Source organism: Dreissena polymorpha, chromosome 1 (genome assembly GCF_020536995.1).
Source record: "Dreissena polymorpha isolate Duluth1 chromosome 1, UMN_Dpol_1.0, whole genome shotgun sequence".
Taxonomy (NCBI): Eukaryota; Metazoa; Mollusca; class Bivalvia; order Myida; family Dreissenidae; genus Dreissena; species Dreissena polymorpha.
In genome coordinates this window covers 87,166,573-87,179,589 of record NC_068355.1, presented here as the reverse complement: position 1 = coordinate 87,179,589, position 13,017 = coordinate 87,166,573, and the positions used below count along the sequence as shown (strand labels likewise).

General features: G+C 34.6%; 1 protein-coding gene across 1 annotated transcript in view; it reads left to right on the top strand.

The window, feature by feature from the left end:
- LOC127835009 (uncharacterized) overlaps nt 1-13,017 on the top strand; it is a 41,383-nt gene that overhangs the window by 12,645 nt on the left and 15,721 nt on the right. Inside the window, exons 6-11 of the mRNA XM_052361219.1 lie at nt 462-700; nt 1,388-1,491; nt 4,545-4,618; nt 5,442-5,618; nt 6,107-6,321; nt 12,064-12,161. Of these exons, the coding sequence (XP_052217179.1) occupies nt 462-700; nt 1,388-1,491; nt 4,545-4,618; nt 5,442-5,618; nt 6,107-6,321; nt 12,064-12,161 (907 nt within the window). The remainder of the gene's footprint in view (nt 1-461; nt 701-1,387; nt 1,492-4,544; nt 4,619-5,441; nt 5,619-6,106; nt 6,322-12,063; nt 12,162-13,017) is intronic.

Here is a 13,017-nt window from a genome sequence, read left to right as displayed (position 1 = left end):
AGAATGCGTTGTCTGGTCTGGAGTTAATCTTGCTGCACATGAAATAATACATACTGTTGCACGACGCTCCTCAAGTGAGAGTTCTCAAGTTAAAAATATGCGTTACAAGAGTTTAAAACCGGGTCACTATATCCAATTGTAACTCATTTAATGATTAATTTTTATGGAAATAAGAGTTTTGAATAAAATGGAGGAACCACATAACAATGGAAATCAATCAATTTGATGACTCTGATTTGTTGTTTGTAGTGTATGACATTTGATCAACATGTTTAAACCTTGTTTTTGTAAATCTTCATACAGTATACTGTGGCAAACTCACATACCTTTGATGTCAGATTTAGTCTTTTTGTAACAGTGATTGTTATTTAGAACAAAAAGTTCTGTCTTTACATTTATTGTGCTTGGTACCGCATATTAGGAAGCAGGAATTAGGTTACTGATAGTTCTGTTTGAATCAGGATCCAGGCTGCGTTTGGAGTTCCAATCTTGAGAACACCGCAGCTCCAGGAACCAGCTTTGCAGAATAGTGTGCTTCTTAAATTATGTCGCGATGAAACTATAACAAAAACAATTAAGAAGGACCTTCACGACGGGCGACTCATTGAGCTGAACAAGGAGATAGTCGATGAGTTGAGACATCCGGATGTCAGTTATCTTAATACGAAACTGAGAGGAGCGTTTGGTACGGTGTACATCTGTAAGTAAAATTTCGTTTAGTAATCACTATAAGGATTAGAATTTGCTTTTCAAATATATATATATATATATATATATATATATATATATATATATATATATATATATATATATATATATATATATATATATACATATTTAGGAGTGGTATATATACATATTTAGGAGTGGTTATAGTATGCCTTTTATATCTTTCTTCAAGGATATTATTTATCATGTATGAATTAAAATACATGGTCCATAAATTCCATGATCAGCCCATATGAAACGGATTGCATTTTCTCTTACGTACCCATATTATAAGTATTATTTAATGTACTTAATTTTTTGCTAAAACATATAGGTACGTCTTTCCATATGTATGTATGTCTGCAAGTAGGTCGAATACATTCTAAACTTTTCAACGTGCATTATCAGACGTATTTCCTATTTCATCCATACTTGGCCTAAAACTGCAAATTCAACCTTTGATTATTTAATAGAAAAGATAAATATAAATAGAAATGGTAGGTAAAATGTTAATCTTTGTTTGGTAGGTACTATAAATAACTTAAACTTTGAAGAACAAAATAAACTTGCATCATACAACAAACACAAATTAGGTCTTATATAAACTCATGTTTGTCAATTCAAGTTTCAGTATAAAATTATCGAATCATTTAAATGTTTTAACTGGTTATTTTCTTAGCCAAAGAAAATGTTCCGGCATTCAACATGAGAGTTGTCCTCAAGGAAATCAATCTGGAGAAGCAAGCAGGGAATCTAACGCAAAAATTGGGATCAATTACTAACGTAAAATTATTTTTGTATTTTTAACTCACTTAAGCACGAAATGCGCAAGGTAATATATTGTGGTCAGTCCTTCGGGTTGTATCGTTTGCTGTGCATGATTTCTTCATTAACATTAAGCTTGAAGTTGTGACCAAAGTTATAGCTGAATCTTGATGAGCAGCGGTAAGAAGTTTTAATTTTATAATCTCTTGGCAAATGTGAGTTTGTGTCATGTAAGTTAAAAAACGGTTTCAAGGTATAATCCTAAAAACGAAATAGACATTTATATATTTTATATCACAAAAATGATTCACTCCTGATGAAATTTTATCTGAATGTGGTTTCGGACAATATCTAGGTTATATGCAAATTTGGGTCAAATGGTTTAACAACTAATTACTATTGTCAAATACTAGAAAACCATTGTTACCACAATAGAAACATGAGATATGACTCAATATTGAGTAAAGTTATGTTTATGTGAACAGTATCTATGCCAAGTTGTAGTAAAATCTAAATGGCAGAATATGTTTAAATATTAGTTTTTTTAGCCGGATTTTTTTCGAAAAAATCTCGGCTTATAGATTGATGTTGTCGGGCGGGCGGGCGGGCGGGCGGGGTGGCGGCGTGCTCGAAAATGTTAAAGTTCTTATTTCATGGTATAACTTTGGTATGCTTGGACCTAGAGTCTTCAAACTTGACATGAAGGTTGGCCAGGATTAACAGATGACCACTGGTCATTTCAAGGTCATTCATTTGAAGGTCAAGGTCACTGTGACCTTCAATATAAAAAATGTTAAAGTTGTTATAACTTTGGTATGCTTGGACCTAGAGTCTTGAAACTTGACATGAAGGTTGGCCATAACTAGTTAGTAACCACTGGTCATTTCAAGGTCATTCATTTGAAGGTCAAGGTCACTGTGACCTTGAATGTAAAAATGTTAAAGTTCTTATTTCATGGTATAACTTTGGTATGCTTGGACCTAGAGTCTTCAAACTTGACATGAAGGTTGGCCAGGATTAACAGATGACCACTGGTCATTTCAAGGTCATTCATTTGAAGGTGAAGGTCACTGTGACCTTCAATATAAAAATGTTAAAGTTGTTATAACTTTGGTATGCTTGGACCTAGAGTCTTGAAACTTGACATGAAGGTTGGCCAGAACTAGTAAGTAACCACTGGACATTTCAAGGTCATTCATTTGAAGGTCAAGGTCACTGTGACCTTGAATGTAAAAATGTTAAAGTTGTTATAACTTTGGTATGCTTGGACCTAGAGTCTTGAAACTTGACATGAAGGTTGGCCAGAACTAGTAAGTAACCACTGGACATTTCAAGGTCATTCATTTGAAGGTCAAGGTCACTGTGACCTTGAATGTAAAAATGTTAAAGTTCTTTTTTCATGTTATAACTTTGGTATGCTTGTACCTAGAGTCTTCAAACTTGAAATAAAGATTGGCCAGTACTAGAAGATGACCACTGGTCATTTCAATGTCATTCATTTGAAGGTCAAGGTCACTGTGACCTAAAATGTTAAAATGTTAAAATTGTTATAACTTTGGTATGCTTGGACATAGAGTCTTCAAACTTGACATGAAGGTTTGCAAGCACACTTAGATGACCACTGGTCATTTCAAGGTCATTCATTCTAAGGTCAAGGTCACTGTGACCTTGAATGTAAAAATGTTAAAGTTCTTATAACTTTGGTAGGTAAAAATGTTAAAGTTCTTATTCCATGTTATAACTTTGGTATGCTTGTACCTAGAGTCTTCAAACTTGACATAAAGGTTGGCCAGTACTAGAAGATCACCACTGCTCATTTCAATGTCATTCATTTGAAGGTCAAGGTCACTGTGACCTTCAATGTTAAAATGTTAAAATTGTTATAACTTTGGTATGCTTGGACCTAGAATCTCAAACTTGACGTAAAGGTTTGCAAGCACACTTAGATGACCACTGGTCATTTCAAGGTCATTCATTTCAATGTCATTCATTTGAAGGTCAAGGTCACTGTGAACTTAAATGTTAAAATGTTAAAATTGTTGTAACTTTGGTATGCTTGGACCTAGAATCTCAAACTTGACGTAAAGGTTTGCAAGCACACTTAGATGACCACTGGTCATTTCAAGGTCATTCATTTGAAGGTCGAGGTCACTGTGACCTTGGATGTAAATATGTTAAAGTTGTTTAAGTTGTTAATACTTTGGTATGCTTAGACCTAGAGTCTTCAAACTTGATATGAAGGTTGGCCAGAACTAGTAGATGACCACTGGTCATTTTAAGGTTATTTTCTTACATTTGATAATGAAATTGATGGAAACTTCAAACAATATGTTACTAATTTGCTAATAAAAAAATTGAGATCAAACTTTCCTAATTGTCAATTCAAGTTCATATTTGTGACCTTAAATGTTATTGTTGTTCATGTATATGCATGCATTCAAAACATAACACAAGGTTTGCTCATGCCTTGAAAAGTACTTACATTTCATTTTGACCTTTGAACAATATTTCAGTAATTTAAGTATTGCATTGACAAAAACACGAAAGGTACTTTCCTGTCATTTAAATCAAAAATCCGGCTTCAATGCGGTCATCTCCGACCGCGGAACTCTTTTTTAAACATATTGTTGTGACACTAAGTAAGAAAAGTTTGAAAATTGGACAAATTTGACATATTTCAGTTATAATCTGATTTGAAATTTAATTAGGCCAACACGCCTTGTGAACACCCTGTTGTGACTCTAAATGCTAGTTTTTTTACAAATCCAAAAAATATTGGCCAATATTGGTAAGGCTGCACCTCATCATTATGGCTCTTGATGCTGTAAAATACCTCTTGGATGTACGGTTGTTTAGGTCAAAAGCAATGTCGCTGTTTTGCGTTGAAGCAATTCAAGCTAACATACTTTGTTTCATTGAACTCACCTTTCATCAAAGTGTTTGCCAAATACTAAACATTTATGTATAAAAGTCGAGAGCGACTTGACCTCTCTATTATCTTCAATTAATTTTATTTAAAGTGGCTCACTATATATAACTTTGTTGCAAATAACGTTATGTTTTTTTTTCAGGAAAAGATTGCGTCCCGTTTGATGCATTTTGGAATTGTACCTCTGCTAGCATATTTCGATGACCACAAGAATGAGTAAATGTCTTTTTTTAGAGAACCGTTATTAATGTAACTTTTTAATGTAATGTTTTCTTCATGAACTTTTATAAATAAACATTTCTAGATTGCTAATGTATGACATAGAGGTCACATTTTTCGTTAAATCGTTAATTGATAAAGTTCTGTCAGAATGTTTATCTGGCCAATATCAAGGCCGAGCTCGACTCTGGGTCACATGCATACAAAAACTATATCACTTGGTCAATCTTAGAAACACCTCGCTACCACTATGGGGTGCACATGTATGACTCATTTTAATGACATTGGTTTGAATGTTTAGTAAGACAATATCTAGGCCACGATCGACTCTAGTTCATGTACCTCTAAACACCGCTCACCAGTTCCAATTGATGAAAAACATTATTACCTTTCTAGAGGCGACTTTTATGACTAATCTAAATGGTTTGAATGTTTATTTTGACCAAGTTCAAATGTGATCACGAGTGTCCAAAAACTAGGTTCTCAATTCAAATGTTGTAATGTTTTTACCACTATAGAGGCCTAATTTACGACTTAATCTCGATATATCGAATCTTTTAAACGTGTGTCCAAAAAAAATGTTCAAAAAAACTTAATCCCATTCTAGGCTAAGTTCGAATCTGGGCTAGATACGTCTTAACACATAATTAAAGCCATGTTTGAATCCGGGTCAAGTTAGGTCAAAAGCTAGAGCATGTGGACAAGTCTTCAGCGCTAGATCTCCGGAAACTTATGTTAGCGCGTATGGGTCATCACGGCTCTTTTGTTTCTTATTTTAAATTTAATCGTAAGTGTTACGTATTTAATGGTTTTTTTGTAGGAAGTACTACTTCGTATCACCATATTTCGAAAATGGCGACTTGTTTCATGCCATAAAAGAGGACAATGACAGATTGTTTAAAAAGATTGATATCAAAATGAATTGGGAAAAAAGATTGAAAATTATGTACCAGATCGCATGCGCAATAGACTATATGCACTCGGGTAATAAATTCAGGTAAGTTTGATATGTTGTATCTTGCAACAAAAAGCGCATGCATAATCATTCTCGAAGGTTTTGTTTTATAGTATTCACAGTTCTTTTCGATACGCATCATAGTGTTTGATTGATATATTTAACATGTAATGCTCTGTGCACTCAGTAAGCGTTTCTTAGAATTTAGCTGAAAATCATTGCAAAATGCGTGTAAAATGCTCTCCGCTGTATTGCCTTGTAATCGTTAATGTACTATATGACGAAACCCCGAAATATATGTCATGTGTGGACATGTATGGCTATTGGCCTATAATAAAGGACCATTAGTGATGATAGGAATGATCTTCTGCTGATGGTACTGAAATTTCCCGTTGTTTATATTTGAATGATGTATTACAACGATGAAATACATTGATTTTAATACGTTCAAGGAAGACAACATATCCGAGTGTTTGGCCTTATTATGTTGTATAATTTTAACGATAGCTATAACGATGTTTTTTTACTAGAGGTAAAATATTACACATGGACATTAAATCCAACAACATTGTTCTGGATGCCGAGTTCAATGCGAGGTTGATTGACTTTGGACTGGCGAGAGAGTTGAAAGAAGGCGATGAGTCCTTGTTGATGACCGTCACTACTGTAGGGACTCCTGGATACTATCCAACTGTTCAACACAATCTTCTCACGAAGCAGCACGATTATCACAACTTCGGAGTTGGTAAATGTTATATTGTCATCTGAATTAATTGATTGGTTATATATATAATAACTTATTAACAATATATTCATGTAATTTTAAAGCGTTGTGGGCATTTGCTGGAAGAGATAAGCTATTTATCCACAAGTCTATTTATCCTTGAGTTTTGATTGCTAAATAGCTATAATTTATTGTGGTACCTTATGTTATATGCAAACTGTCGTCATTAACAAGTCTACATTTATTCGTTATTAAGTTATATTTGAAGTGCAGCCCCTTGACTGACCTCTAAACTATTTCCAACATTTCTTAATTACTTCCTGTTTCTTGGCGAAACTTGTTTAATTAACCTGAAGGTTTTACTGCTTTAGACTTCAGAATAAATAACTCGAGAAAATACTCGTGTAACTGTTATTTTATCGTTATTTTTATGCTTTCAAATATCACAAGCAAATTTTATTTTTTTTAAGTTGAGATTCAATGTCGCTGACCTCTCAAACGTTTTCAATTGTGTTCATCGCTTTAAGCTTGTGAAATAACACTAGATCAATAAATAATATATTAAACTCAAGATACTTCGAGTGTCTTTGGATGATTATGTTATTTAAAAGAATAGCACAAGTTTCAAAGATATTAATCCAGCAATTTTTTCATTCTGAAAACTGTGGTGAACTTTCTTTACTTTAGCCACATTGACCTTTAAATAAGTAAACACAAGACACTGGTTCAACTTTCAATCACTTTTAATTTCCATTTCTTGATTTTCAACAAATCACCTTTCTTTTAAATAGATTCACTTTTCTTAATTCACACTATTTTTAGCTCGACTATTATATATGAAATATATATAGTGGAGCTATCCTACTCACCCCGGCGTCGGCGTTAGCGTTAGCGTCTGCGTGCAAATGTTAAAGTTTTCGTACTACCCCAAATATTTTCTTTCTCCCTTGACAAATTGCTTTCATATTTTGCATACTTGTTAACCAACATGACACCAACCTATAAACAAGAGCAGATAACTCTATCAAGCATTTTGCCATAATTACGGCCCCTTTTCCACTAAGAATATGCAGCAAATGTTAAAGTTTTCGTACTACCCCATTTATTTTCATTGTCCCTTGACATATTGCTTTTATATTTTGCATACTTGTTTACCAACATCATCCCAACCTATAAACAAGAGCAGACAACTCTATCAAGCATTTTGTCATAATTATTGCCCCTTTATACTTAGATTATGCATATTATTGATAAATCTATGTTAAAGTTTGCGTACTACCCCAAATATTTCCTATATCCTTTGACATATTGCTTTTATATGTTGCATACTTGTTTACCAACATGACCCCAACCTATAAACAAGAGCAGACCACTGTATCAAGCATTTTGACATAATTATGGCCCCTTTTACACTTAGATAATTGAACCTTTTGCTTGAATTGCCATAACTTCTTTATTAATGATCACATTTTATTATTACTTTAACAAAACAATACTTACCTGAATACCACAATGGATTCCACCCAAACAATACCCCACGCCCCTACCAGAATCCCTCCCCCCCAACCTCAAACCCCCACCCCCCCCAAAAAAAAACATTTTTTTAAACATCGTCTAATAAATTACCACACCCCACATTATACCCCCCTCTCACCCCCCCTACCCCCCCTACTCCCCCCCCCCCCCCCAAAGCAGTTTTTTTTAAACCTCGTCTAATAAATTACCAAACCCCACATTATTGAATATGAACAATTTCCCCATGATGGCTTACGTTATACTGTCAAGTGTCAAGCACCCGAATAGTCGAGCGCGCTGTCCTCTGACAGCTCTTGTTAATATAATAAATCCAACTTTTCAACATAAACTTTAACATACAATCTTTTTTTCTTAAATACTTTTCTAATTCTCACTTGTCTAAGTACATGGCGTGGTATTTATACAATCATTTCCCGCCAACTAACTAACATCTCATGAAAAGCAAGATAAGCATGAATAACATGAAAAGTTCTATATGGAGCAATATAACATAGTACAATTTTCCCGCCTAAGTATGATTTTACCGCCAAAATAAATAGGTCAAAGACGGAGCAAAGACATATAATCTGTTGTTAATTAACAGGCGGAGCAAAGTGTCTATTTACATATCAGATGGAGCAAATTTACATAGCAATATCAATGTTTCATGTATACAAAATCGTGGCATTCACGACAAAAACTGAAGTTCTATACTTGCAAACAATTCTAATTAAAAACATTATTGTTTTCAAATATAATCAGCGAAAGTGTATTTTGTAAATCATAGAACTGTTTGTTTGGCAGACCTGTGCTCTAATGCGAATATTGATTTAAAACAATTTAAGGCACCACTTCTTACATTTGATTCTTAGTTTATGAACATCTAATAAACAACTCATGAAATGCACATCATGCTGACAATCCTGTGCAACAAATACAAATCAAGCGCATGTGTGTTGCTCCTACTAATTGTGTTTTAAGCTTTACTGCCAAAGGCAGAAGAACTTATGGGATGGCATGGTGTCCGTCTTTCTGTCTGTGTGTGTGTTAGACTTTTCTTGTTCATCCGATAAAGTCAACAGTTTTCATCCGATTCTTTTCAAACTTGTTCAGTGTCTTTATATTAATGAGGACTCAAACCCTATTGATTTTCAGGTCACTGGGTCAAAGGTCAAGGTCACAGTGACTCGAAATAGTAAAATGGTTTCCGGATGATAACTAAAGAATGCTTAGGCCTAGGATCATGAAACTTCATAGGTACATTGATCATGACTGGCTGATGACCCCTATTGATTTTCGGGTCACTAGGTCAAAGGTCAAGGTCACAGTGACTCGAAATTGTAAAATGGTTACTTTTTCTTGTTTGTCCGATAAAGTCCACAGTTTTTATCTGATTCTTTTCAAACTTGTTCAGTGTCTTCATTTTAATGAGCACTCGAACCCTATTGATTTTCAGGTCACTGGGTCAAAAGTCAAGGTCACTGACTCGAAATAGTAAAATGGTTTCCGGATGATAACTCAAGAATGCTTACGCCTAGGATCATGAAACTTCATAGGTACATTGATCATGACTGGCATATGACCCCTATTAATTTTCAGGTCAAAGGTCAAGGTCACAGTGACTCAAAACAGTAAAATGGTTTCCGGATGATAACTCAAGAATAATAAGGCCTAGTACAATGAAACTTTATAGGTACATTGATCATGACTTGTAGATGACCCCTATTGATTTTCAGGTCACTAAGTCAAATGTCAAGGTCACAATGACAAAAAACGTATTCACACAATGCTGCCACTACAACTGACAGCCCATATGGGGCATGTTTTACAAACAGCCCTTGTTTTAAAAGAGCAATATCGAAGTAATAAGTCCAGAATTACTTCCCCTTGAATATGAGAAAATTTTGAAATCCTGCTTGTTTATGCAATTAATTCCACAGTTTTCATCTAATTATTTCCAAATTTGCACAGTATCTTTATATCAATGAGGACTTGAACCCTATTGAATATGAGCAGTATCGGAGAAATAAGTACACAATAATCTCCCCTTGAATTTGAGAAAATTATCCTTGTTTGCGCGATTAAGTACACAGTTTCCATCTTATTCTTTCCAAACTTGCACAGTGTTTATAGCAGTAGAGCGACCCGGGCCTTATGGGCCTCTTGTTAAACTTTATAATGCATATTCGCCAATTTGTGTTGCACGAATTGTTTTATCTTGGTAACGCGTGTTTAATATTGATTTAAACAACTCGATAGCAAACTGAGCTTAAGTCATATTGTATGGTAAAAATGGCACGTCTAAATAAAGATTTACACACTCATGCTGGTTAGATGATATTGCTGTTCAATAAGTTTAGTACGCCTTGGTTTGTATAACCGTTATCGAATGAAAATCTGTTGTTTCACCCACTGCAGGCAATATATTTTATTTATATATTTGTGTTTAAAAAATAATATGAACTAATATTTTATTATGCAAGAATATTACTATCCTGATCGCCTTTCCGGTATTGATAAAATTAAATAAACTGGTACATAGAGGGACCAATGATGCTGTTATTGTTTGTCTTTTTGTGTTAGAAATAAATCATATGTAATCAATGCTGGTATTATTTTCGATCTATTAATAAGGTATGAAGGTCCTGTACTATAACGTTGTTTGCAAGGTCGTAGGTAATCACATTGACTACATTTCCGAGTCTCGAGATGTACCTCAAATGATCAACTAGTTTATATGGTAGACGGTCACTGGCCAATTCATATGTACTGCAAGAAAATACATACAAAAACAGAACTAATAACTGAAAAATGATAAAATGAATTACATACATAAAACCACCGATTTCTTTTATCAATTATGTTATGTAAGTTAATGTAACAGCAAGAAAATCGGATATGAACGTTACATTTTTTGATCACTTGTGCAATGATGCAGATAAACTTTAGGGACCGCCTTTTGTCCTTGCTGCGTCGTCGGATGTCAGTCGCGAGTTAAATTGTTGTTTAAACGACATATTTTCCTGAACTGCTGGGCATAATTTAACGAACATATCAGACAATCGTTTATTGAACCTCTGTAATGTTTTTCAAATCGTTCTTAAATCCACTATATGTAGGTTTCCAGATCTAAAAATAAATCACAAAAATCCTCACTGTAACTGGAAGGATCAGTGGTTTACATTTGGTATACATATGTTATCAGTATACCTCACTTTTATTCACAATCCTAAACTCCCATAGGCCATCGTGGCATAGAAATACTGTCAGACCCAGTGAGAAAGAATTAACTGTCCAAAAAATACTGTCGCCCGCTACCTTAGCAATCACGTGAGGAATGACGTCACTTTGATTGTCCGCGCACTGTTTATAAATAAAGACGACGTCATTTGATTTTCATTGTTGTGGTAACGTCACGATTTCGCGGAAAAGTGGAGGACGTTCGGTTAATAAAATTCTCATTTAAAACCTTTACATCGCGGATAACTCATTAATGAAATAATAACCTTGACAGAAAATTGTTTGTGGTTAATGCTATGTTACTGTTAGACTTAGAAAACACTTTAAGAGACATACATAATACTGTTTGAATTTTTAGCTCGGCTGTTTTCGGAGAAAACTCGATATATTGTCATTGCTAGCTCGTCATCCGCCGTCCGCCATCCGCGTCGTGCTAAAACCTTTACCCTGACTCTAAGATCAAAGTGCTTCCACCTTCAACTTTGAAACTTCATATGTAGATGCACCTTGATGAGTTCTACACGCCACACCCATTTTCGGATCACTAAGTCAAAGGTCAACGTCACTGTGACCACTTAAAACAATACATTCTGGCAAGCTTTCATTTATTCAAAACTGCACCCGCAGCCGAGCGTGGCACCCGTTAAATGGTGCTCTTGTTATTTTCTGTGATAAGAAAATGACTGTGTTAACCAGTGTACTTTTATTATTGTGATCAAAATATTAATGGTTTTTCAGTGCTGAAATTAAATACAATTATTGAATATTAAAATTGTTCATGTTTCATGTAGATTGTTCATGTTTGAATAGTTATATGAATTTAAGAAGTTAAGAATTTTTTATAATCTGTTTTTCAAAGTGATAAACTGCATCTATAATATAATGTAAAAAACACACCACATGCCGTGGTTCAATTAAATATATGTGTACCGGTTTGATTATAATATCTATATGATATACTATTGATTGTAAAAGTTTATCAATATTTTCTGTTAATATTATTTTCAGTTATGCTCGAGCTGATAACCGGTGTAGATCCTACCGAACACGAATATGGGATACCGTTAAGAAAATGGCACAAAAGTCTTGTTTTGGAAAAAAAACTGGTTGAGTATTTACATTTTTAACCAGGTTTTCCGAAGGAAAAAACTGGTTATAAGATTGGCGAATGCGGTCGGGCTGGCTGGCTGGCTGGCGGGCGGGCGGAACAAGCTTGTCCGGGCCATAACTATGTCGTTCATTGTCAGATTTTAAAATCATTTGGCACATTTGTTCACCATCATTGGACGGTGTGTCGCGCGAAATAATTACGTCGATATCTCCAAGGTCAAGGTCACACTTTGAGTTCAAAGGTCAAAAATGGCCATAAATGAGCTTGTCCTGGCCATAACTATGTCATTCATTGTGAGATTTTAAAATCATTTGGCACATTTGTTCACCATCATGGGACGGTGTGTCGCACGAAAGAATCACGTCAATATCTCCAATGTCAAGGTCGCCACGAGTAAAAATAGATTTTTTTTAAAAACAAACTTACAAAGGGGGTTAATTTTGTTTGTTCATTTCAAAAGTTCAGTTTGAGTTTTCTCCCTTTATCAGATTTTTTTTTCACAATGAAAACCTGGTTTTGTGACAATTTTGTCCCTTGTTAGCTCATTGGAGTACGAAGTGTTAAAAGTGAGCTGAAGTGGTCAGTCACTGTCCGGCGTCTGTTGTTGTGTGTCAACATTTTCTTTTGTTGAAACTCGTGAGGCCATTCGTTTGCCTATTTTGATGAATTTGGATCAAAAGTTAACATTGCCTATATTTCGGCCAAGTCTGAATGTTGGTTAAATGGCCTCAAATCTTGGTCCCCGTGAAAACCTTTAAATGTTATTGAACCACTCGAATTCAGGTTTGCGCTTTAGGCCATTATGACCGTATTGTTGTTACTATTTTGCCGCCATAACAATGTACTTATGC